The sequence below is a fragment of the Platichthys flesus genome, chromosome 3, assembly GCF_949316205.1.
Source record: "Platichthys flesus chromosome 3, fPlaFle2.1, whole genome shotgun sequence".
Lineage (NCBI taxonomy): Eukaryota > Metazoa > Chordata > Actinopteri > Pleuronectiformes > Pleuronectidae > Platichthys > Platichthys flesus.
The window spans coordinates 441510-463552 of NC_084947.1; the positions used below are offsets into that span (position 1 = coordinate 441510).

Sequence of the window (22043 nt, forward strand, 5' to 3'; positions counted from 1 at the left end):
TTGACGTCTCTGTTGTTTCCAGCTCGTCACACTGACAGTTCATCAGGTTGTCTGATGCAGTGGCTGTAATGACCACTGCTGCCTCTAGAGGGCGCTGGAAACTCACCTCAAACATTCAGTCTGACGCTTATTGATGTGTGAGTACCAAACCCATGAGACGTGAGCTGTGCGGTTTGATTTGACCTGATGACCTCAGAGTCAACACGTTGTGTAAGAACAGAAAACACCGGCTGAGTCAATTCACCTTTTGGACACAAACACACAGTCACAGGAAGTTTTGTGACGACCTGCACGTATTTGCCAATAGTTGAGTTGATCAATGACCAATCAAACCTGAACGTCTGCTGACGGTCGGTCAGTCGTGTCAGTCCGAGTTGTGTCTGTGGATCTTCTTCAGTGTGTCTCTACCTCCAGGATGAAGGTGTGTGTCCTCCTGTTGTGTGTGTGTTGTCTCTGCTGGAGGACGGAGGCTCAGGCCAGATCGTAAGTAACATTTATTTATTGAAGTTACTACTCTTAACTTTAACGAAACGAAGCGATGCATTATGGGAACTCACGATTCTCCACAACGATTAGAAGAGTTTTGTTGGTTTGAGAAGAATCCTGAAACAAAGCTGCTGCGTGTTGAGTTCTGAACAAACACAACATCAGCTGCTCACGTGTTTGTGCACGTTGCTGAGCAGGGCTGTGCTCACACTCTGAGCGAAACCGGGGCTGACAATCAAACAGGGGCCCCTCTGTGCTCTGCTGCCAGAGCTTCAGATGTTTGGGTGGGGGCCTCCAGGACCCTGTTCCCTCAAAACCCCCTAGCAGGATGGGGGAACGTCTTTATGAAGGTCCCCGTTTTATTGACATCTTTTGCAGAATGCATGTGTGTGAACATGTCAGCAGAGTGACACAGGCTCCTCCCAGCAGTCACACTACTGAGTGGTTGTTGTGCAATACACCAACAAAGGACAGGAAGAAGACCGAGAGGCATGCCCTCACATGGAGCTGTCTGACCTGTGGATTAGTGTGTAGCATTAGGCATGTTGACATGTTAGGTTAACATGTCAACATGCTTCATCTTTCCTCTTAACTCAAACAGCATCTATCATAATAGGTTTGTATTATGTTCCATATCCCAACATCAAATTTACACTGTACAACCAAATGCATCATCAGAAACTAGAGTGTCACCTAGGTGCCTCCTCCAGGTGTAATGCCTCATCTTGCCTGCAGGTTTATCCACATGTCTTTTAATCGTTACCTTTAGTAGGTTTGTCCTTGGGCCCGATGGTTCGGTCCGTCTGAGTCAGTGACCTCCTGCCTCCTCGTCCTTCAGGTATCTGGTGACAGCTCCTCTCTCCCTGCGTCTGGATGCTGAGGAGACAGTGTTGCTGCAGCTGTTTGGGTTTTCAGAGGAGAAGATAGTCTACGTGTTTTTAAAAACCTCCATGGCTCCAGATCATGTGGTTCTAACTCGAGAGGTCGTGACCCTCAACACTCAGAACCACCATCAGGCTGCAGCCAGAGTCCGGGTGGGTCATGTAACAAAGGGTCATTTACTGAAACGTTTCCCTGCAGTTATTGAATCATGATGTCACTTCCTCTTCTGTTTCTGTCCAGCTGTATCCACATCAACTGGATAAGGGTGTGACACATGTGATCCTCCACGTCCAATCAGCAGAGATCAACCAGCACCGGTTGCTCCCGGTCAGCCGCTCCAACGGCTTCCTGTTCATCCAAACGGACAAACCGCTGTACACCCCCCACCAGCACGGTGAGAGCCCAAAGCCGAGTTCACGGACGGAGGGGGGGGGGGGGGGGGGGGCTTCACACCCTTCCAAACAGAGATTCTTCCAACCCTCGAACGGAGGGTTACCCAGAATGCCTCGGAGAGAGACCCACAAATGTAGGATTCTCTCTAAAAATACACATTCACGTGGCCTCTGTTGCTCTAGTGTCCGTCCTGGAGACAGGTCCTCACATGTGTCTCTGAGGTGTCTACCGTCTTTACCTGTTAAAGGTTTCAGTAGTTTTACCGGGTCCTCATTTAGGTCCTCATCATCGCTCACTAAGTCAGTTAGTCGTCCCCCAGCCTGTCCTCCTTCAGTCCTCTTGTTACCTCGTTCAGATTGTCCCTTCTCAGGTAGTCCTCATCAATCCTTGTTCAGAAGGTCTCTCAGGCTGCTCTATTAGTCCTTGTTTAGATAGTCCTCATTTGTCTCTCCTCGGCTGCTCATAGATTCAGGTAGTCAAATGATAAAATCAAGCTTTCTTGGTCAAATCATTTTAATGTGTGTGTCCAGTGAAAGTTCGGGCCTTCTCCCTGAACCAGGAGCTGGGGCCGGCCAATCGCAGCGTCTTCCTGACCTTTAAGGTGAGTGTTAATGTCTGCAGGACCAGAAGAGGACAGCAACGCTTACAGGTTAATGCATTTAGTTTTCATCTCAGAACTGATCTCAGATCAGTTATTTTGTCTCCCACAGGACCCGGATCACACGACAGTGGACATTGTGGAGATGTTTGATTTGAATAATGGAATCCCATCTATGCAAAACCCTTTCAAGATCCCCATCAAACCAAAGTGAGAACTTTCAGAACCAAAGTGACTGAGACTGTGTGGAGCTGTCAGTGTGATTCCAGGCTGTTTGTAATGTGGTGGACGGGTGTGACTCCAGGTTGGGGATCTGGTCCATTGATGCTTCCTACTCAGATGACTTCACCACAACAGCGAGGACGGACTTTGAAGTTAAAGAATATGGTATGGAACATGAAGATTATACTGATGATACTTGTGCTGATCAGTATAACGGCTTTAATTAAGTGTCAGTCTGTATTAGTTCTCCCCAGTTTCTCCATCCTCCTGGAGCCGGAAGCAAATTACATCAGCTACGGAACTTTCAACAGATTCAGCTTCAAGGTCTCAGCCAGGTAAATAAACGTCATCTTGTTCACACAAGATGAGTCCAAACTGCTCGGCACCATGTTCCCTGCTCGTCTCAGGTATCTGCACGGGGCGCCGGTGGCCGACGGCGAGCTGTTCCTCCGGTACGGCTACGTGAGCGGGAAGAGTCCTCCGGTCATCATCCCCAACTCGGTCACCAGGGAGAGGGTAAGACGCCTCCCAGCAACACACTGGAGATCATGTTCACTGAATGACTCGGCTGTAATGAATGTGTCCAGTACAATAAAACCACAGGATGACACTGAGTGCTGAAGAATGACTCGTCCTCATGGGGAATATGAGCCGTCATCATCAGGGCAGGTGAAGTTAGTGCAGAGGTGTCCAAACCTGTCTTCTCCCTCTGACCAGCAGGGGGCGACTCCACTGGTAGTTTCTATAGAAAGTGACTTCTCACTTTCTAACGTCAGTAACATTCAGGAGTTATGTCTCAGTCTCTAGTTTCAAGTCTTCTTCAAACTATGAACTATGATTATTTAGAGTCAAACAAACCATAAAGGACCAGATGTGTTGGGGGGGGGGGGGGATACCACAGAGGGATGACAGCTAGCACCATCCAATAGGAGCAGGTGGCAGGTGCAGTGTCCTTCAGCTCTCAGTCAGACTCCACCCCCCACTGCTCCATATATTGTTATAAACCAAGATGGCGCTGAACACAAAGTGAAGCTGAGACTTGTGAACAGCAGCTCCAGACCAGCAGGGGGCGTCACAGCTCCGTTGATGGACCAAACCAAAGTTCCTCTGGAACTAAGACTTTAGCATCGAGTATCAAAACATAATAAAGAAAACGTTTCCTTCTGGGTTTTGTTTCTGTTTCAGCAAAGTTCCAACAGCTGCATTTTTTAAGTCATTTAAAACAACGTTGTGTTATTCACCGACTGCCAGTCATGTTTTCAGTATCAAAGTTTATTTCCACTATAACACCATGTTGTTTAGCTCTGGGTCTATTACATCATATTTAGTCTGGTGTAATCAACTACAGTAGATCATTGAGCCTTAAGCTGTGTGAGCTTCACTCGTGTACGTCTATATGTTGATAAAGTGCAGAAACTAAACTGTGTGTGTGTGTGTGTATGTGTGTGTGTGTGTGTGTGTTTGCATCAGTTGTCCTCGACAGGTGAGGTGGATGTGATTGTGAACTGTGAGACGGTTCTGTCCAAACACACCGGCCCGAAAGATCTCAACAGTCTGATGGGGAAGTACCTGTACATCGCCGTCCTGCTGCAGGAGGACACAGGTACTCACACAACCACCACATGTCTCACCCCAACACGTGACCCACAGCTGGGACATTTACGTCCCGCCTCTTGTCCCTCAGGTGGGATCTCTCAGGAGGCGGAGTTTGCTGGCGTGAAGTTCGTCAAATCCCCTTACAGACTGAGCCTGGTGTCCACGCCCCCCTTCATCAAACCCGGACTCCCTTATAACATCCAGGTGGACGCTCAGTCCGTCCATGTCCTCACTCACATTATAACACCATACAAAATGTCACAGATTCCTTGATATTAATATAATTACTGTGAGAAATAAGTGACAACACTGTCCAGGTGCTGGTGAAGGATCACCTGGACCAGCCGATGAACCGGGTTCGGGTGCAGCTGGTGGAGCGACAGCTGATCCGCCAGGGGAAGACCACGGAGGACATGCCCTGTCCCGACAGCGCCAGCAGCCAATCAGACGGCCTCGCAGTCTTCATCTGCAACACCCCCCGTGGAGCAGAGAGCGTGAGGCTGAAGGTGAGATCCACGAGCTCATCATGATCTTTGTTTGTTATTGTTTATTTGTTGTTATGATGTCTTCATTTACATGTAATTTAATTTTGAATGTTTTCTTCTTGTTTACATGTTGTTGTTTACTTGTTAATATTTTCTTGTTAATTAGTTGTTGTTGATGTATGTTATTTGTTACCTTCTGTTTGTTTGACCCAGTTTGAGACGGCTGACCCCGCCCTCCCAGCCGCCAGTCAGGTGAGTCTGAGTTTACATGCGGCGGCGTATCGCTCCCCGAACCAGCGCTACCTGTACATCGACCCCCCCCTGCCCGGCCGCGGCCTGGTGGCGGGACAATACGCCAACATCCAGGTGTACTCGGCCACGCCCTCCTACCTGCCTGTCGGATCCCTCAGCTACCTGGTGAGAGGACACAGCAGCTGACGCCCACGGCTCTGTCTGGGTCGCTGCTGACGCCCCCCCTCTGTGCAGGTGCTCTCCAGGGGGAAGGTGGTGGCGTTCGACAGCCACCGGTTCGTCCCCAGTGCAGACAGCAAGCGGACTCTGAGCTTCAAGGTGACCAGCGCCATGGCCCCGTCCATCCGACTGCTGGTCTACTACATCCTGTTTGGAGAGGGGACGTCCGAGCTGGTGGCCGACTCCGTCTGGTTGGACGTCAGAGACAAGTGTGTCAATGGACTCCAGGTACGGTGGTCAGGGGATGGCAGCTGCTCTGATTGGTTGATCTCTTCTCATGACTTACCTCAGGTCCAAGTTACAAAATGTCGGTTTAAAGAGAAAAATGAAAAAATCAAGTTTATATTTCCTTAAGATGCTGTTATTAAGGTTCATAAATCTGATCACTTCTTATTTGTATTGCACTTGAAGATATTTCATACATTTTGTAAGTAAAGCTCTTAGTTCTTCTATGAAAGGTGCTTTACAAATACATTTTTATTATTATTATTATTAAAACAATATTAAATAATTAATAATAATCCAGGGCATATCTGCTCATGCACTACCATTTGGTTGCCATAGTGATCAGAATGGTTGCTAGTAAAGTGCAGCTTTTCGTGTGAGCTTGTTGTTGTCATGGTGATCTGGGAGGAGTTGTTCTGATTGCTGGGGATTCTGGGAGATTGATCAATCAATCAATCTATCAATCAATCAATCAATCAATCAATCAAATGTTATTTGTATAGCTCATATTCACAGATCACAGTTTGTCTCATAGAGCTTTAACATGGTGAGACGTCCTCTGTCCTTCACCCTCAACCAGAGTCAGGACAAACTACTAAAAACCTTTAACAGGTACAAATACACAGAAACCTCAGAGACACATGTGAGGACCCGTCTCCCAGGACGGACACAAGTCAACAGAGGTCACGTGAAGGAGACATCATCAGATTAAAGTTGTTAGCAGCATTGATGAGGGTAGACATCTTGAAGGATAACTTCAACACTATATGTCAATCAGTCCTGATGCATCATAGTCTCTGGTCAGCAACCAGCAAGACCATGATCCACCATCCAGACCAGATCCACTATAGTCCACAGTCATTGAACACTGCCACCAGTTAGGATCCATCATCAGCTGGCACCTCGGTCCTGGTCCATCACCATTATCTGATGCCAACAGGAAACAGGATCCTCCATTATTATCACGATCAGCACGTAGATACAGAATCCACCAAAACTGGATCCACCACCACGACCTCTGAGTCGGATCTCTGCTGTCTTTAAAGATGACATGTTTCTGCAGGCGTGGGTTTCCCATCATGCATTCTGATTCCTGTGACGCCAAAGTCATTTCCCAACCAGCGCTGGTCCTGGTCACTCTCTGTCGCCATGTTTGTTGTTTTAAATGATTAAACCCAGCGCCTGTGTGTGTGTGTGTGGGTGTGTGTGTGTGTGTCTGTGGTTGTGTGTGTGTGTCAGACTGAGCTCTCAGTTCGTAGGCGGAGCTACAAGCCAAAGGAAAAACTGCAGCTGGACATCAGGACCAATCAGGACGGACTTGTGGCTCTGTCTGCTGTAGACCCCGCCCTCTTCACACTGCGACAGAACTTCAGAGACCCTGTTTCCACGGTAACAGAGAACATGTATGTGTATGTTGTGATATTATATTATATCTGTGAGCGAGTGACGCTGAACGTGACGTGGGTCACAGGTTCTACGCCACATCGAGCAGAGCGACCTGGGCTGTGGGGGGGGCGGCGGCAAAGACAGCGCAGACGTTTTCCGATTGGCCGGACTCACCTTCATGACCAATGCCAACTCCCAGCCATCAACCAACAGTATGTCAATCAACCAATCAACTAATCAACTAATTGAACCGATGAAGACATTGATCCATCAGCTGATGTGTGTTGGTGATGTCATCAGGTGACACGTGCACAGCAGCTGTTCGTCCCAAACGAGCTGTGACTGACGAGGAGAAGAAGAAGAAAGGTGAGACTCCACCTGTCCATCATCTTCGCAGAGTGAAGCATCATGGGGATATTTTCTCTTTCATTATTAATTATGTAACAAGGGTTTTTCATAGTTCTATGACGTTTTATTGAAACAAGCCTCTAGCGCCACCAGCAGGAGAGGCTCAATTCATGTCTGTCCCTCTAGCGCCCCCTGGTGGATGTGTCGATTTAGTGAGTTTCTACCTGGGTCTGGTTGTAAATCTGGTTTCTTCTGTTCTGTTGTGATGTTGTTCCTTCACCTGATTATTTCCAAATGATTTAGAAATAGTGTAAAATAGTTTTATGCATTTTTGGCGAATCAACCACAGCTGGTTTGTTTCTTGTTGAGTGTTTGTTTCTTGTTGAGTGTTTGTTTCTTGTTGAGTGTTTGTTTCTTGTTGAGTGTTTGTTTCTTGTTGAGTGTTTGTTTCTTGTTGAGTGTTTGTTTCTTGTTGAGTGTTTGTTTCTTGTTGAGTGTTTGTTTCTTGTTGAGTGTTTGTTTCTTGTTGAGTGTTTGTTTCTTGTTTCTTGTTTGTTTCTTGTTGAGTGTTTGTTTCTTGTTGAGTGTTTGTTTCTTGTTGAGTGTTTGTTTCTTGTTGAGTGTTTGTTTCTTGTTGAGTGTTTGTTTCTTGTTGAGTGTTTGTTTCTTGTTGAGTGTTTGTTTCTTGTTTCTTGTTTGTTTCTTGTTGAGTGTTTGTTTCTTGTTGAGTGTTTGTTTCTTGTTGAGTGTTTGTTTCTTGTTGAGTGTTTGTTTCTTGTTGAGTGTTTGTTTCTTGTTGAGTGTTTGTTTCTTGTTGAGTGTTTGTTTCTTGTTTCTTGTTTGTTTCTTGTTGAGTGTTTGTTTCTTGTTGAGTGTTTGTTTCTTGTTGAGTGTTTGTTTCTTGTTGAGTGTTTGTTTCTTGTTGAGTGTTTGTTTCTTGTTGAGTGTTTGTTTCTTGTTGAGTGTTTGTTTCTTGTTGAGTGTTTGTTTCTTGTTGAGTGTTTGTTTCTTGTTGAGTGTTTGTTTCTTGCTGCTCAGTCCTGGTGTGAGACTCACTGTCTGTTGGTGAAACCGTTTCCTGATCCTCTTCCAGCGTCAGTGTGAACAGGAACCGGAGTGACTCTGCTTTGTGTTTGTCTCTGAGCAGCACAGAGTTACGGTTCTCTGAAGGTCTGCTGTGAACAGGGGATGAGGTTCATCCCAAAGAGTGTGACGTGTCGCCAGCTCGCCGCCGAGAAGCACAGGACACGCCCCCGCTGCCGGGAGGTCTTCAGGTCCTGCTGCGAGTTCATCCTGCTGCACCTGGACCACAACCTGGTGCTGGGGCGCCACGGTCAGTCGAGACCCACGACCCTGATGCAGCAAAGCACATCACAGATCTTAACACTGTGTGTGTGTGTGTCTGTGTGTGTGTGTGTGCAGACATGGGTGCAGACTTTGACCTGGCGCCCTCTCTGGTGCGGAGCTACTTTCCAGAGAGCTGGCTGTGGGAGGTGCAGAGCGTCAGGTGACACATCAGACACAAAACGATTGTGTCCAGTGATGCAGGTGAAGCCTAGATTACACTGTGTGTGTTTGTGTGTGTGTGTGTCTGTGTGGGCTCAGTTCAGGTCAGGTGTCGGTCAGCAGGACTCTACCAGACTCTCTCACCTCCTGGGAGATCAAAGCCATCGGCATGTTCAGGAACGGTGAGTCATCACCATCATCTTCATCATCGTTGTCTTCCTCCTTTTCTTATTGTGACATTGCATCTCCCTGTTTGTCTTTGTGTCCTCCAGGTTTGTGTGTTGACTCGGTGCAGGTGTCGGTCAGTAAGTCGTACAGCGTAGACGTTCCGTTGCCGTACCAGGTGGTGAGAGGAGAGCAGCTCCATCTGTCCGGCTCCGTGTACAACCACCAGGCCGACAGCATCATGGTACCGTCACACAACTACATATCCCATGATGCTCGGAGTCGGCTGGGAGCTGTGGTCAAGGAGAGCTAACCCAGTGTGTTGCCGATGTCTCCTCCCCAGTACTGTGTGACACTGACGGCCGGACCGGAACTCTGTCTGCTCCAGTCCCAAGCAGCTGCCGGGGGGGCGGGGCTGCGCTCCACGCCCTGCAGCTGGAGCCGCCTGTCAGCAGGGGGCGTCGGCAAAGTGACCTTCACCCTGATGGGCCTGGAGCCTGGAGAACACTCCCTGATCTTCACCCTGAAGACCCGACAAGGCAACAGAGACGTCCTGGAGAAGAAGCTCCGAGTGGTGGTCAGTACCTGATGGTTGGTTGGTCGGTTCACCATGTGTCACCATCATATTTAGACCAATCAGGAGCTGGCCTCTGTTAAAGTGTTTGTTCCTTTGAAGCTGTGAGTCATCCTCATCTCCCCCATGTGTCTCCAGCCTGAAGGGGTGAGGAGAGAGCAGTTCTCTGGAGGGAGACTCGACCCACAGGGACTCTACGGTAAGGTTCTTCTGTCGCTCTGCACTCGACGCTCTGCAGTGGTCCTCTGACCTTCTGCCTCTTCGTGCTGTCGCAGGTTCGGAGAAGAGGACGGTGACGCTGAAGAACAACCTGCCCACAAACCTCGTCCCCAACTCGGCTGTGGAGAGAATGCTCACAATCAACGGTAAGATGTGAGCTTTCATTTTCAAATGGAGGCAGGAAGCTGCAAACCAGAAGCGTGCTGGGTAAACGTATCCTCCCTGTGCTTGTGGATGCTCCAGGTGAGGTTCTAGGTGAGGTCATGTCTGTGATGCACAACCCTGAAGGCCTCAGACGACTTGTCAACCTGCCAGCTGGGTCAGCGGAGGCGGAGCTTGGCGGACTCCTCCCCCTCGTCCACGTGTATCGGTACCTGGAGACAACGAGGAGCTGGGACGTCCTGGGACCAGACATCCAGAAGAACTCAGCAGAACTGAGCCAGAAGATCAGAGAGGGTGAGGAGCGTTGAAGACACTAAATGATCAGGCCCAATGTGCTGACTAGTCACAGTGTGTGTGTGTGTGTGTGTGTGTGTGTGTGTGTGTCTGTGTGTGTGTGTGTGTGTGTGTGTGTAGGTCTGGTCGGCATCAGCTCCTTCAGACATGGCGACTCCAGCTACAGCATGTGGATCAAGCAGAAACCCAGCACCTGGTAAGACCAGATCCGCTGAACCTCCTCCACTCGACTGTGCTTCAGTGTGAAACTCTGCGTGGTCTCTCAGGCTGACCGCCCTGGTGGTGAAGACGCTGTCTCTGGTGGACCAGGTCGTCCCGGTGGACCATGAGTCTCTGTCCAACTCTGTGGCGTGGTTGATCCGCAGCGCCCAGCAGCCAGACGGCTCCTTCACCGACACCTCCTCCTTCAGACCCAACAAAGTCATGGTCAGCCCACACGGCTGCTGGTGGTTTGTTTTTTGAATGACATTTCCTCCTGCCATGTGACCTCTGTGACCTCTGTGTGTGGTTGTCTCTGATTGGCTGCAGGCAGCGGGGAGCGATGCAGTCGAGCGGTCGGTCTATCTCACCTCCTTCGTGTTGATCTCCCTGAAAAGAGCCACGAGCATCAGAGACCCGATCCTGCAGCTCAGAGTGAGAAGAAGCTCCTCCTCTTCCTCCTGATCCTTTCATTCTCCTGTCGTGCAGCAGGACACGAGACACTGAGACACTGAGACACTGAGACACTGAGACACTGAGACACTGAGACTCTGAGACACTGAGACACTGAGACTCTGAGACTCTGAGACACTGAGACACTGAGACTCTGAGACACTGAGACTCTGAGACACTGAGACACTGAGACTCTGAGACACTGAGACACTGAGACACTGAGACTCTGAGACACTGAGACACTGAGACACTGAGACACTGAGACTCTGAGACACTGAGACACTGAGACACTGAGACTCTGAGACACTGAGACAGACGCTGAGACACTGAGACACTGAGACACTGAGACTCTGAGACACTGAGACAGACACTGAGACACTGAGACACTGAGACTCTGAGACTCTGAGACACTGAGACACTGAGACACTGAGACACTGAGACTCTGAGACACTGAGACACTGAGACTCTGAGACACTGAGACACTGAGACACTGAGACACTGAGACACTGAGACACTGAGACTCTGAGACACTGAGACACTGAGACACTGAGACTCTGAGACACTGAGACAGACGCTGAGACACTGAGACACTGAGACACTGAGACACTGAGACACTGAGACTCTGAGACACTGAGACTCTGAGACACTGAGACACTGAGACTCTGAGACTCTGAGACACTGAGACACTGAGACTCTGAGACACTGAGACTCTGAGACACTGAGACACTGAGACTCTGAGACACTGAGACACTGAGACACTGAGACTCTGAGACACTGAGACACTGAGACACTGAGACTCTGAGACACTGAGACAGACGCTGAGACACTGAGACACTGAGACACTGAGACTCTGAGACACTGAGACAGACACTGAGACACTGAGACACTGAGACTCTGAGACTCTGAGACACTGAGACACTGAGACACTGAGACACTGAGACTCTGAGACACTGAGACACTGAGACTCTGAGACACTGAGACACTGAGACACTGAGACACTGAGACACTGAGACTCTGAGACACTGAGACACTGAGACACTGAGACTCTGAGACACTGAGACACTGAGACACTGAGACACTGAGACACTGAGACTCTGAGACACTGAGACAGACGCTGAGACACTGAGACACTGAGACACTGAGACACTGAGACTCTGAGACTCTGAGACACTGAGACACTGAGACTCTGAGACACTGAGACACTGAGACACTGAGACTCTGAGACACTGAGACACTGAGACGCTGAGACGCTGAGACACTGAGACACTGAGACACTGAGACACTGAGACACTGAGACAGACACTGAGACGCTGAGACGCTGAGACACTGAGACACTGAGACACTGAGACTCTGAGACTCTGAGACACTGAGACACTGAGACACTGAGACGCTGAGACACTGAGACTCTGAGACTCTGAGACACTGAGACTCTGAGACACTGAGACACTGAGACACTGAGACACTGAGACACTGAGACACTGAGACACTGAGACAGACACTGAGACACTGAGACACTGAGACACTGAGACACTGAGACACTGAGACGCTGAGACACTGAGACTCTGAGACTCTGAGACACTGAGACGCTGAGACACTGAGACACTGAGACACTGAGACACTAAGACACTGAGACACTGAGACATGTTGAAAAAACGAATTTTCTGTCCAGTGGTCCTCGTATTGTCTCTGCTTGTGGTTTGGTCTCTGTCCATCTTTCTGATTTCAAGTCTCTTATGCAACAGAACCTGAGACCAGAATGTTTTTTGTCCCTCTTGTCCTTTCTCTTAGTTTCATGATGACAGCATTAAGTCTGCAGCAAACTACATTTCCCAGCATGCCCTAGGTGTCAAGAGTGTGTATGTGCGTGCGGTGGCGACCTTTGCTCTTACCCTTCATGACCCCGACAGCATGGCAGCCAATCAGCTGCTCACCAGCCTGGAGAACCTGGCCCGGCAGAAAGGTGTGTGTGTGTTTTGATATCCTAGTGGGGACCTAAGTGACTCATTAACCTAACTGAAGGAGGACTGTGTGTGTGTGTGTGTGTGTGTGTGTGTGTGTGTGTGTGTGTGTGTGTGTGTGTGTGTGTGTGTGTGTGTGTGTGTGTGTGTGTGTGTGTGTGTGTGTGTGTGTGTGTGTGTGTGTGTGTGTGTGTGTGTGTGTGTGTGTGTGTGTGTGTGTGTGTACAGGTCACCCTGCTGTACTCAGGTACTGGCAGGAGTCCAGTGTAACAGCCGATTGGCTGAAACCCGACCAATCCAGCGGTTCGACGGTGGAGGCGACAGCGTACATCTTGCTCACTGTGTTACTCAAGGTGACACATGCTCTTATTTTGTTAACGTCAATGAGTCGAGATGTTTTGAAATATGACGTGTTTTATTTTGAAGGGGAGGATCCAATACGCCAACCCAATCCTTTCCTGGCTGACACAGGACCAGCATTATGGAGAGGGTTTCTACTCTGTCCAGGTACAAACACACACACAGACACACACACACACACAAACACACACACACACACACAGCTGACCTTTGACCTCTCTCAGGACACAGTGCTGACCCTGGAGGCCGTCGCAGAGTACCACAAAACTCTCCCTCGAGCCGCCCTCAGTCAGGACATCAACATACGTTACAGCAGGAAGGGGGCGCTAGCACGAGTCCAGCTCAGCCACACCCGACCTGTGGCCACACCCATCCAGGTGAGACAGGGACAGTGAGACAGAGACAGGGGCAGTGAGACACTGGACTCAGTAGTAACAGTGTGTTCTCTCAGGTGACCGAGGATGATGACATCACTGTGACGACAGGTTATGGGCGGGGTGTCTCCAATGTGAAGGTGGGTGTGGCTTAACTTTTCTTTCCTTTTACGTCTGAAATTTCGATTTATGTTTACAACTTGAATCTTATGTTTACAACTTGAATCTTATGTTTACAACTTGTATATTATGTTTACAACTTAATTCTTATGTTTACAACTTGATTCTTATGTTTACAACTTGATTCTTATGTTTACAATTTGAATCTTATGTTCACAATTTGATTATTATGTTTACAACTTGATTCTTATGTTTACAACTCGATTCTTGTGTTTACAACTTGAATCTTATGTTCACAATTTGAATCTTATGTTCACAATTTGATTATTATGTTTACAATTTGAATCTTATGTTTACAACTTGAATCTTATGTTTACAACTTGATTCTTATGTTTACAATTTGAATCTTATGTTTACAATTTGAATCATATGTTTACAACTTGAATCTTATGTTTACAACTTGATTCTTATGTTTACAATTTGAATCATATGTTTACAACTTGAATCTTATGTTTACAACTTGATTCTTATGTTTACAATTTGAATCTTATGTTTACAATTTGAATCTTATGTTTACAACTTGAATCTTTTGTTTACAACTTGAATCTTATGTCTCTGCAGCTGAAGACAGTTTATTATGAGACCAGCTCGTCCACGCAGACGTGTAACTTTGATTTCACCGTGGAGATGGTCGGCCCAGACGTCTCCAGAGGTTGGTACAAGTGAGCGAACCAGTCTGAGAACCAGTCTGAGAACCAGTCTGAGAACCAGTCTGAGAACCCGTCTGAGGCCTGTTCCTCATCTGTCCACATGTCACCACCTTGTTCTTCTCCTCCTCAGAGCCCAGCATGAGTCATCCTCACCTGGTCGCCTGCGCAAAGTAAGAAAACTGAATCAAAGTTTGATCTTCATGAATGAATTTCAAGATTCAGGGATGTGAGACAGTCCAGAGGAGACAGAATCCTCTGATGCTTGAAGGCTGGTTGTTAATATGTGTGTTCAAATGTTAAATGTTTTTTGAGCATTGCAAAGTTCAGTATGTGTGTGTGTGTTTGTGTGTGTCTGTGTGTGTGTGTGTGTTGCAGGTATAAACCTCCTCCTAACGAGGTGCACACTGAGTCCAGTCTGACCGTGATGAAGATCCAGCTGCCGACCGGTGTGGACGGTTACCTGGACGACCTGAGACAGGTGTGTCTACGGTGTTTGTTGTTTCCTCTGATTGGTTCCCTCTGGTTTCGCGTTGTAGTTGATTGGTTCCCTCTGGTTTCACGTTGTAGTTGATTGGTTCCCTCTGGTTTCATGTTGTAGTTGATTGGTTCCCTCTGGTTTCACGTTGTAGTTGATTGGTTCCCTCTGGTTTCACGTTGTAGTTGATTGGTTCCCTCTGGTTTCATGTTGTAGTTGATTGGTTCCCTCTGGTTTCATGTTGTAGTTGATTGGTTCCCTCTGGTTTCATGTTGTAGTTGATTGGTTCCCTCTGGTTTCACGTTGTCGTTGATTGGTTCCCTCTGGTTTCATGTTGTAGTTGATTGGTTCCCTCTGGTTTCATGTTGTAGTTGATTGGTTCCCTCTGGTTTCACGTTGTCGTTGATTGGTTCCCTCTGGTTTCATGTTGTAGTTGATTGGTTCCCTCTGGTTTCATGTTGTAGTTGATTGGTTCCCTCTGGTTTCATGTTGTAGTTGATTGGTTCCCTCTGGTTTCATGTTGTTGTTTAGGGACTAAACACAAAACAAATGTGGGCGGAGTCCACCTATACTTGACTCTGATTGGTTTGTAGACTGTTGTCAGTTGAGGGGGGGTGGTAGTAATCTTTCTTCTTCTTCTTCTTCTACATCGTCAATGTTTATAATAATATAGTATAAAATAAATATATAATTTTATATAATAATGAAATGTTTTACAGTTCAGAGACGGTGACGAGCCGTTGATCTCCCACTACGAGCTGCAAGGAACCACTGTGGTCATTCAGATGGAATCAGTGAGCCACAACACACACTGTACACAACACAATCACTGACTGTATACAAACACAATCACAGACTGTATACAAACACAATCACTGACTGTACACAAACACAATCACTGACTGTACACAAACACAATCACTGACTGTACACAAACACAATCACTGACTGTAAACAAACACAATCACAGACTGTATACAAACACAATCACACACTGTATACTAACACATCAGTGGGTGTATATAAAGAGGATCACGTGATTGGTAGGTTCCCTCGGACGTCTTCCTGTGCGTTGGTTTTCGGGTCAGAACCAGTTTCAGAGTGGGCGGAGCCAGTGAGTCTTTGTTCAGTGTCTACGAGCCTCAGGACAAAGGTGAGTGACAGCTTCCTCAACTTACTAATAAATGATATAAATTATTGTATTTCTTTCACTGTCAGAATAATGAGGCAAAATGTTTGTGGAGGACCTGCAGATTGTTCATGATGGAGTTTTGAGAGTCAAGCTTATATTTAGATAAATGGTTATTCTGCTCATTAGACTATAAAGTAATAGATTACCAGTGAACTGTTTTCTCCTGCAGGAAGCATGTGCAGCAAACTCTTCTCCTACCAGGAGCAAAAGCTGCAGCGCCTCTGTGTGGGCGAAGAGTGTCAGTGCATGACAGGTAAATCACTGCACAGCTGATCTAAGCAAATAGAGAAAATCTTACTTCAAATAATGAAACCACGTGTTCTGTTGTTACACAGCTGCCTGCGCCACCTACAGGGGAAACGTGGACGTGACGCTGACGACCGCCAAACGTACCGAGGAGACCTGTCGACCACACGTCAGATACGGTGACATCATCACACCTGTCAGCTGACATGAAGAGTTTATATGTTCATGTTAATCATTTCCACGTCGCGTATGACTCGAGGGACAAAGGATTTTAGGTTTAAAATGTTTGCTTCCTGTTGGTTCTCATCGCTGCAGCTTGAGTTCAAACCATGTGACCCAATCCGTTTCCTCTCCGCAGCCTTCAAGGTGACGGTGGCGTCTTCAGCAGCCGACGGAGACTTTATCACCTTCACAGCCTCCGTGGTGGAAGTCCTGAAGAACACAGACAAAGGTGAACCCGATTCAATCAGTGCTCAAAGGTCAAAGGTCACAGTGACTTCAGATGAGCCTGGAATATAACTGAAACGTCTGTGCTGTGTGTGTGTGTGTGTGTGTGTGTGACCTTGTTATTGTTGTTGTAGCGTTTGAGGCGGTGAGTTCAGGTACAGAGGTGGAGCTGGTAAAAAAGATCACCTGCAGCCATGTGGACATTCAAAGCAACAAACAGTACCTGGTGACAGGAGCCAGAGGGTCAGAGGTCAGGCTCAGCCACGGCCTCAGGTCAGTGTCTCTCACTCTCTCTCAGCTGCACCTTACGTCTCATGTCACACGTCTCATGTCTCATGTCCAACATCTCACGTGTCCCGTCCCACAGGTATCGTCTCCCTCTGGACTCGGACACGTTGGTGGAGCTGTGGCCAGCAGCTTGTAGTTCTCCCTCCTGTTTGGACTACGTGTCCCAGCTGGAGGACTTTGCTCTGGAGCTGCAGTTGTCCTCCTGTCCTGACGCATCGTAACTATAGGTGGAGTCGCCGCCTGCTGGTCATTAGAGAGAACACAGGCCTCAGCCACTTCTATTTTCACTTCAGTTTAAACAGGAAAACATTAAAAAAATGTTCTTGATGCAGAAAAGTGGTTTGAAAGTTTAACTGATAACACAACATTTGCTTCTATAGAAAAACAATGTTTTGTGTAAAACAATATAAAAACCTGTGTGTAAATGAAACAAACTGATTTTAAAGCTTCAATATCTGATGATTTTTATGAGTTTCTTGTTTCATTAAAATGTGTCTGAGATCTTTAAGTCAATGTGATTCAACATTAAATCAAAGTGAGTGAATGAGTGAGTGAGTGCAGCTCTGAAGAAAGAGAGGACTCCTCATGTGATGATCAGACACTTTCATTCAGTTCACAGGAATCACACTGTGATGAAATGGGGACAAACGTGATCAGGACTCAAGCATGTTTATGGAAGTTCATACCACCAAGTGTGTGTGTGTTTGTGTGTGTGTGTGTTTGTGTGTGTGTGTGTGTGTGTATGGGGGAGGAGCAAAATAAATCAGACAGGGCCCCATCCACTTGCTCCATGGAAACAGAAACTTACTCAAACTTCGCATTTTTCCTCGTTCATACGTTTGTTTAATGTGTCGAGTCGCCATGTTAACGTGAGCAGATGTGAAGTCACCAGAAACCGGTGGCTCGTCCCGCTCCAGTGCAGGGTCATGGGCCCGGTGGCTCCGGTGGCCCGGAGGCCCGGTGACCCGGTGGCCCCGGTGGCCCCGGTGGCCCCACTATCCGCGATAAAGCTAAATATGCAGAAAATGAACGTGTTGTTCGATCGTTAGACCAGCTGGTACCTACTAGTAACTAATCTGAACCAGTGCTTTACTCACCTGGTAAGTAAGTATGTACTCATGGTGCAGCATTTAGATAGTTCTACTCAAGTATTTTTATTCAGGTTGTAAACATAGTAGAAAGGTTTCCTGTTACAGACACTTATAGTGTTAAGTTAATACTACTACTACTTCTACCACCACTATTACTATTGCTATTACTATTACTTCTACTATTACTATTACTATTACTATTACTATTACTATTACTTCTACTATTACTGTTACTATTACTATTACTATTACTATTACTACTACTACTGGATGATAGTACACAAGGTTAACAGGCTACAGGAAGAGGGCTCACACAGGTGCAGATTGCAGGGTGCTGATGGGCGTGTCCTCTGGCTCTCAGTCAGGCTCCACCCCCGCTCCCCACTCTCTCTCTCTGCAGCACGGCCTCATCCCGTCGGGGGGGGGGGAGTCGCTTCTCAGTTTGTGTCATCGACTGTATATAAAGATGGTTCCAAAAAGTGAAGCCAAAGCATTTTATCTTAATTAAATACCAATGTATGATTTGAAAATATGTCTTTTATTTGAAAACATTTGACAATCATCAGTATCATTCGTCATTGTACAAAAAGCATTGAAAGACGTTAAAAATGACTGTGAGCGATTCCTCATGAAATAAAAATAATTCATTCATTAAACTCATAAACATCTGTGTGGTCTGATGGAAAGTGAACCTTTGAGGAACTTTTTGGTTCTCAGTCCTCATCTGAAGTAGGTGTTTAATGAGGACGTCTCTGGAACATGTGACATCGAGCACTGAGACAGTAAACAGGTAACTCCAGTGAAGGACTCTGTATCATGAGTCAGAATTTACAGTTTAAACAGTAGAATATCTTCAAAGAAATGTTGCAGCATTGTCTCACAGTGGACTCTTATATATAGAGAATCCCAACGTGTTCATCAGAACAGATTAATTTGAATCAAACATTAATAATGATAAGTATATAAAGCTAAAGGAGCAGGTTTGACTGAGCTGTAGCTGTGGGCAGTGGCCACAGGTAAAACCTCTGCACCAGGTGCTGAGGTGGGAGGAGGTCGCTGCGTTCAGCTGCACACTACTGAAAGATTTAGTATCGTTTTCATGAATCAAAATTCAGATCATAAAATTGTGAAATATTGCAGCACGCTCATTCATTTTTGACTTTGCTTCTGTAAAACACTCTGCACCACAAAAACTTGATGACAGCAATAAAGAGAGTGAATGCTGCCAAACCAACTGCCAGCAGACAGCCAATGACATCGAGGGAGTAGTACTGGACCAGGGACATCTTATAAGAGTCGGTCCTGAGGTGCGGCGCCCCCTTGTGCCTCATGACAAACTCGATCCAGAACACGGCATGGTCCAGTGGTTTGATGGGCTGATCTCTCTGCAGGTTGGACAGCTTCCTCATGTTCTCCCTGTAGCTAGGTTCATAGAGAACCTCCTCCAGCGCCTCCAAGAAGTTCTCTCTGTTCACAGTTGCAATGTCCATGACTTTGGCCACACCTCTTACTTTCATCTTGAAGAAGTTGTCAGGCTGATCAAACATCAGAGGCAGGCCCACCAGGGGAACACCGTGGTAGACGGCCTCCTGGATTCCGTTGGTTCCTCCATGGGCCACAAACAGTCTGGTCTTGGGGTGACCCAGGAGGTCGTTCTGAGGCAGCCAGTCTAAGAGTAAGGTGTTGTTCCCAAGAGTGGACGGCCTTTTTCCTTTGTGCCTCCAGATCACCTTCTGAGGAAGTTTGGCAAAAGCTGCTGCGATGTGGTCACTGACCTCCTCTGGAAGGTTTGCCACCAGGGTTCCCAAGGTCATAACGATGACCCCATGTTCACCAGAGCTCTGGACAAACTCCTCCAGGTCTTTGGACAGAGGCTTGGAGGGTTTGCACTGAAACCCCGACATGTAGATGATGTTGGGCATCGTGGGTCTTGGGAACTCAAAGGTAAAATCGATCCTCATCAGCCAGATATCTGCGGCTTGGAACAGCTCCATGTAATGTACGTCACTGCCGAAGTGACGCTGGACAAAAGGTTTGTAGTTTGAATCCACAGTGTACCAAATTTGAAAACGTGTAAATAAATAGAAGAGGACGTTCTTCACTCTCTGGTTGAAGGTCATCTTGTCAGTCAGCTCTGACTCTGGTATTGGGACATATGAGACTGGGGACGGTGCTATTGTCTGATGTCCCTCACCCTGAATGGTCCACCTCACATTGAAGACAAGTGGAAGACCCAAGCGGTGACCCAGAAGCACCCCTCCACCAATAGCAGGATCTGTCAGAACCAAATCATAATTGGCGTCGCGAAGGCTCTGCATCAGTTTGCTGTCCTGGAACATCTGCTCCACCATCTCAAGCAGCTGCTGATGCATGTTATAGAATGCGTTTAACATTCCAAATCGCAGAAATATAAGATTCCAAAGGGATGCACCTTCCCGCCGCATCTTCAGCGTTTCGGTTACAAATAAGCCAAAGTTTTCCTCATCAAAACCAGCTGAGGAATTGATAGTGATGGACTTGTAGTAGGGAGAATCTGGCTTGATGTACCAGCTGTCGGACGGTCGCAGGACTGTTATCTCATGCCCTCTGGAGTGAAGCTCCTCGATGAGGACCTTCATGTTGATCCAGTGGCTTCCATCTACAGGGAACACCAAGACCCTCCCTCCATCGACCAAGAGGGCAGAGCACAGCAGCACTGCAAGGGACACCAGGCTGGTTTGGAACATCTCTGAAAAGGAATCCACATATGAGGAAGTTAGATGGTCCTTCTTAACCAAGGTTTTCACTTCAAGTCAAACAGCTCACTGCTAAAGGCCAATTTATGCTTCTCCATTTTGACGGACACGGAAAGATAGGACCGCCTTCTTTGCAGTGGAACCTCCTCTCCGGGCTCCACAGAGAGCTCTTCGTGGAGCTCTGACTAATCTAACTACACGTCTGCATGTCAGAGAGCCTAGAGATAGGCCTTGGCTGTGAGTTTGTCCGCTAATTAAACACAACTACGATTCTACAATTAGTGTGACAAGTGTGTTCAGCCAGTGGAGTTGTCCGGCTGACGGTGGCTGGTTAGAGCACTGACGGCATGTGTGTACGGTCACACACGGTTATAACGCCCTGTCATCAGGGCCCTAGCGACGCTAGCCACCATGCTAATTGCGGGCATAACTGTGCAAAAACATGAGGTCATGACTTTAATTCCACGGCTATCATGAGACTGTTTCTCAAACTCCGTCAGGTTAGAAGCAAACACTTGGTAGTAGTTAGTATCAGGAGTCCCTGCTGACTGTGTGTATATACTAAGCATGATGACCCGCTGGGTGTCACTTTAATTTATTTAGTTGCCATCGTACACTGTGTGTGAGGAGCTGGGAGGAGATAGATAAACAACGTGGGATCTTGTGAGAACTCATGAGGTAGGCTTCTCTAAGCTCGTCTTCCGTTGAACCACCTACTGTTCTGGGGCCAAATTGTTTTCAGCACCGGAGAACTATTAATCAAAAAGTGTCCGTCCGTCCGTCAGTCCGTCCTCAACGGACTCGGAGAAGCATACTTTAGCCTTTAGTGCTGACAGTGAGCACGTCTCATATGTGTGGATGCAGATATGAACATATTCATTCATAAATAATAGGAATGTATTATATTAAGAAGGGTTATGTAAAGGAGAGAAATGTTGTTCACCTGTTAATTGCACTTTTTAGCCTATAACTGGTCTTTTATTATATGTTTTTCATAAAGTATTTTTAAGTGTCACTATTGTGTCTTTTAGGATGATAGTTTGTTTGTTTGCTCCCTTGAATCTAAAATACCTTCTGTGGCTTTTAACTGTGCTCGACAAAGCAAATACCTGTGTACTGTACACAGTAGTTGATTCTACTGCTGCCACTGATACTACTAATGCCTCTTGCACTCCTTCTAGTACTACTCTACCAACGGTTTTCTTCAACTACTACTGCTACTACATGTCTTGACTGTTGATCAGAGACAAAGACTGTGAGTTAGTCCTCTTGTTCAATTTGTATTTAAAGAAATAGAAGTACATTATAATGAATTCCTTAGATCATTGAAAAGTCTGCAAATGTATAAGTAATAAAATCACAGTTTGTCAAGAATTGATCTGAG

The 22043-nt window shown here is 47.0% G+C and overlaps 2 protein-coding genes across 2 annotated transcripts; one reads left to right on the forward strand and one right to left on the reverse strand.

Moving 5' to 3' along the window:
* Nucleotides 1–322: 322 nt before the first annotated feature.
* Nucleotides 323–17341, forward strand: c5 (complement component 5). Its single transcript, XM_062381212.1, has 42 exons — nucleotides 323–483; nucleotides 1325–1520; nucleotides 1609–1762; nucleotides 2292–2362; nucleotides 2472–2569; nucleotides 2664–2746; nucleotides 2826–2916; nucleotides 2989–3097; nucleotides 4052–4184; nucleotides 4266–4381; nucleotides 4495–4683; nucleotides 4876–5079; nucleotides 5149–5361; nucleotides 6598–6747; nucleotides 6830–6956; nucleotides 7045–7110; nucleotides 8240–8425; nucleotides 8515–8599; nucleotides 8698–8780; nucleotides 8871–9007; nucleotides 9107–9340; nucleotides 9476–9536; nucleotides 9613–9702; nucleotides 9800–10012; nucleotides 10133–10208; nucleotides 10279–10438; nucleotides 10541–10645; nucleotides 12452–12623; nucleotides 12850–12974; nucleotides 13048–13128; nucleotides 13206–13358; nucleotides 13433–13495; nucleotides 14097–14187; nucleotides 14316–14355; nucleotides 14561–14663; nucleotides 15380–15454; nucleotides 15708–15813; nucleotides 16022–16105; nucleotides 16188–16277; nucleotides 16457–16549; nucleotides 16680–16818; nucleotides 16913–17341. Exons 1-42 carry the CDS (start codon nucleotides 416–418, stop codon nucleotides 17052–17054), a joined length of 5055 nt encoding a protein of 1684 aa, XP_062237196.1. The 5' UTR covers nucleotides 323–415; the 3' UTR covers nucleotides 17055–17341.
* Nucleotides 17342–18443: 1102 nt separating this feature from the next.
* Nucleotides 18444–20679, reverse strand: LOC133934990 (UDP-glucuronosyltransferase 2A2-like). Its single transcript, XM_062381214.1, has one exon. The coding sequence runs from the start codon at nucleotides 20648–20650 to the stop codon at nucleotides 19070–19072; it is 1581 nt and encodes a 526-aa protein (XP_062237198.1). The 5' UTR covers nucleotides 20651–20679; the 3' UTR covers nucleotides 18444–19069.
* Nucleotides 20680–22043: the final 1364 nt, after the last annotated feature.

Bases quoted from the DNA above. Each gene is read 5' to 3' on its own strand.
- c5 (XM_062381212.1), top strand. From the start codon at position 416: ATGAAGGTGTGTGTCCTCCTGTTGTGTGTGTGTTGTCTCTGCTGGAGG. The intron at 10,439-10,540 runs GTCAGCCCACAC...GATTGGCTGCAG, and splicing joins TCAGACCCAACAAAGTCATG to GCAGCGGGGAGCGATGCAGT. The intron at 15,455-15,707 runs GTGAGCCACAAC...CGTGATTGGTAG, and splicing joins TGGTCATTCAGATGGAATCA to GTTCCCTCGGACGTCTTCCT.
- LOC133934990 (XM_062381214.1), bottom strand. From the start codon at position 20,650: ATGTTCCAAACCAGCCTGGTGTCCCTTGCAGTGCTGCTGTGCTCTGCC.